The 2,868-nt window shown below is 63.2% G+C and overlaps 1 protein-coding gene across 3 annotated transcripts in view; it reads left to right on the plus strand.

Annotated features, from left to right (window-relative positions):
* Positions 1-737: 737 nt before the first annotated feature.
* SRL (sarcalumenin) overlaps positions 738-2,868 on the plus strand; it is a 38,359-nt gene continuing 36,228 nt past the window's right edge. For all 3 annotated transcript variants that reach the window (XM_015409954.1, XM_015409955.1, XM_015409957.1), the window contains exon 1: positions 738-971. In XM_015409954.1, coding sequence (XP_015265440.1) covers positions 911-971 — 61 coding nt within the window. In that variant the 5' untranslated portion in view covers positions 738-910. The remainder of the gene's footprint in view (positions 972-2,868) is intronic.

The raw sequence follows: 2,868 nt of genomic DNA on the forward strand, positions 1-2,868 counted from the left end.
CCCGTGCTGACACCTGAGCCCCCTCCTCCCTCCCCGATTCCAGAGCAGGACTCCCAAGTCCAGAACAACCCGGAAGACCCAACCCTGTTTTCCGAGGTACATAAGCTTTCTTGCCCCGACCCGAGCCAGATTTTGTTGGATCTCAGCAGCTAAGCAGTGTTGGCCCCTGGGTAGCCCTCGGTCGGGAGACCACCAAGGAAGTGGAGGCAGGCAATGGCAAGGTAGAGGCTTCCGTTTCCAAGCCGAAGAGCCAGCGCTGTCCGGAGACTTCTCCGTGGTCATGTGGCCGACGTGACTAGACGCCGAGGTGCACGGAGCGCTGTTCCCTTCCCACCGAAGCGGTCCCTCTTTATCTCCTTGCAGTTTCTTGCTTTCGAACTGCTCGGTTGGCAGGGGCCGGAGACGGGAGCTCACTCCGTCATGCGGCACTCTGGTCTCAAACTACCGAACTTCCAAGCCTGCAGTTCAGCGTCTTAACCACTTGAGCCACCGCGGCCCCCTAGGCAACGGCAACCTTCCCCTCTAAATGTCTCTTGCCTGGAAAACCCGACGGGGTCGCCCGCCTGTCTCAAGGAGGACTAGCAACTTGAACGGCGGTCAGGCATCCGACCATCACCGGGGACTTCTGCCCTCCTCCCGGTTCTGCCGTCCCAGGCTTCCCCCCTCCCTCCCTGCTCCCTATTTGGGGCCTGGTGTGCCTCCTCCTCGGTGAGTGACACTTGGGGCTGGAAGGGCAGGGAGGGGCCTCGGTCGGTCGGCAGCAGGCACCATTTGTTCAGGGCCCTGCAGCCAAGGCAGCCGGCCGCCGCCACCTCCTCCCCGGGAGCCTCTCCGCGCCCGAAGGACGGTGGTGCTGCTGGGGGTGGTATAAATAGCGGTGTGGAAGAGGAAAGAGATCCCGGCAGCCACCATGAAGGGCCTGGGGCTGTTCTGCTGCTGCGTGGCCCCCCTCCTGCTCCTGGGGACGGCAGGTAGGAGGCTCAGGGGCTTTCTCCTGGGGGGGGCACCTGCTGCCCGGAATGGGTCTCCCCGGGGGGGGGGACAAACGTCTCCTGCTTGGCTCACAAGCCCCGCAGACTCTGGGCTGAGGCCGCCGAGCCCTCCTGTGTGGACAGTGGGGGAGAAGCACTTGGGGGGTGGGGTGGGGGGCCCACCCGGGTCTGGACGGGGCCTGGCCCCACGTTGGGCGCAGAAGAGCTCTGTGCCGGGGGAGGGTGCCAGTGTGACCGGAAAGGCGGCATTAGGGGAAGGGGGGGATTTCTGGGGCCTTATGCACCGGGGTGTGTGGGGTGCTTGGGGGCAGAACCACTTCTGTGCCATCTCCGGAAAGGGCTGTGGGCATGGGAGCAGCGGCCCGGGCGTGGGTCGTTCAAGTGGAGGCGTCTGGAGGGGAAGGCGGGGGTCGTTCTCCAGCGGTGCAGAAAGTTGGCTTCCCCCTCTCCCAGATGCCGCGCCGCACCTGGCGGGGCAAGGGCCCGGTCTCTGCCCGGCGCTTTCAGCTGTCCCCCTCGGCCCAGGAGTGCAGGCGGGCCTGCCTGCCAGCGGTCCCCTTGCTTGCCCTTGAGTTAATTTGGTCTCGCCGGCTGCCCTGGCTGGGCGCTGTATTCCCTGCTGCTGCTGCTGCTGTCGCTGCGGCGGAGTGGCTAAGTATGGAAACAGGCCTGTGATTTTTTCCTTTTAAGGACATCCTTTATCATTTGCGAGAACAAAAGGGCCCTGGCCCAGCCGGCCCGGGGCTCCTGCCCGCTGCCCCCGGCCTGCCCCTGGCGCGCCACCCGACCCCCGGACGGGCGGGTTGTCTTCCTGGGCCAGGTAGGGGATTCACTTCCCCCTCCCGCCTGGTGTCCGTCTCACCTGGAGCTTGGGTGCGCATCACCTGGTCATCGGGCCCCAGCTGCGTCCTTTGGGAGGAGTCCTGCTGCCGACAGCTCCGTGTGGCACAGCACCGCAAGACTTCTTGGGCTGGTCCTGGCAAGGGGCTCGATGCCCAAAGTCGGGGGTTCTGGCCAGGATGGTATTTGGCATGCCCGTGTGTGCGTGTGCAGGACGTGACTTTGCCCACCCGGCCTCCGTTCCCTCTTGGACAGAGAAGCCAGCCCAGGCCCAACACTGGAGCCCCACAGGGTCCCTTTCTCTTTGCCCCTGCAGCTGAGCTGGGGCGGGGGGGGGTTGACCCCTCCTTTAGCCCCCTATACAAGCTTGAAGGGAGCAGAGTCAGAGCCTCCCCGTGCAGCAGAGTTCGCATTCGCTGCCCCTCTCATCAGCTTGTGGCTGCCGTCGAGGGGGGTGCAGATTTGCTGGCTTTGCCACGTCAGCCGAGGTTGCCTTTGGTGTGAGCAGGGCTGTTTTGGGGCAGGAACGCACAGGGACAGAGTTCCGGCTGGCTCCTGAGCTGGCCATGCCCAGCAGGGACTCATTAGCATAACAGGCCACACCCAACAACAGAAACTCATTAGTATTGGCCTAACATGCAAAGGAGTCCCTGCTACCAAAAAAGCCCAGGGTTTTGACAGCAAAGTAAACAGAATAAGAAGCAAAAGGTGGGTGTGGCTGGATGACCACACTTCTGGCAACACGGGGGTGTGGCCTAATATGCTAATGAGCGGTGCTGTCAGGGGTGTGTCCTAATAGGCTAATGAGTTTCTGGTGTTGGGTGTGGTCTGTTATGCTAATGAGTTCCTGCTGGGCTTTTCCTACAAAAAAAAGCCCTGGGTGTGAGTGTTGCGTTTTGGCGGCTTCTGTCTGGAGGAAGGAGACAGGCCCAGGCTTTGGTGAGCTCTGCATTCCTGGGAGGTGAGGGGGGGGAGCGTGAAGGCAGCCCAGGCGGGCCATTCGGCCAGGCTGCCTTGGGGTGAACGAGCGAGGGGC

The sequence above is a fragment of the Gekko japonicus genome, unplaced genomic scaffold (genome assembly GCF_001447785.1).
Source record: "Gekko japonicus isolate JY-2015 unplaced genomic scaffold, Gekko_japonicus_V1.1 scaffold78, whole genome shotgun sequence".
Classification (NCBI taxonomy): Eukaryota; Metazoa; Chordata; class Lepidosauria; order Squamata; family Gekkonidae; genus Gekko; species Gekko japonicus.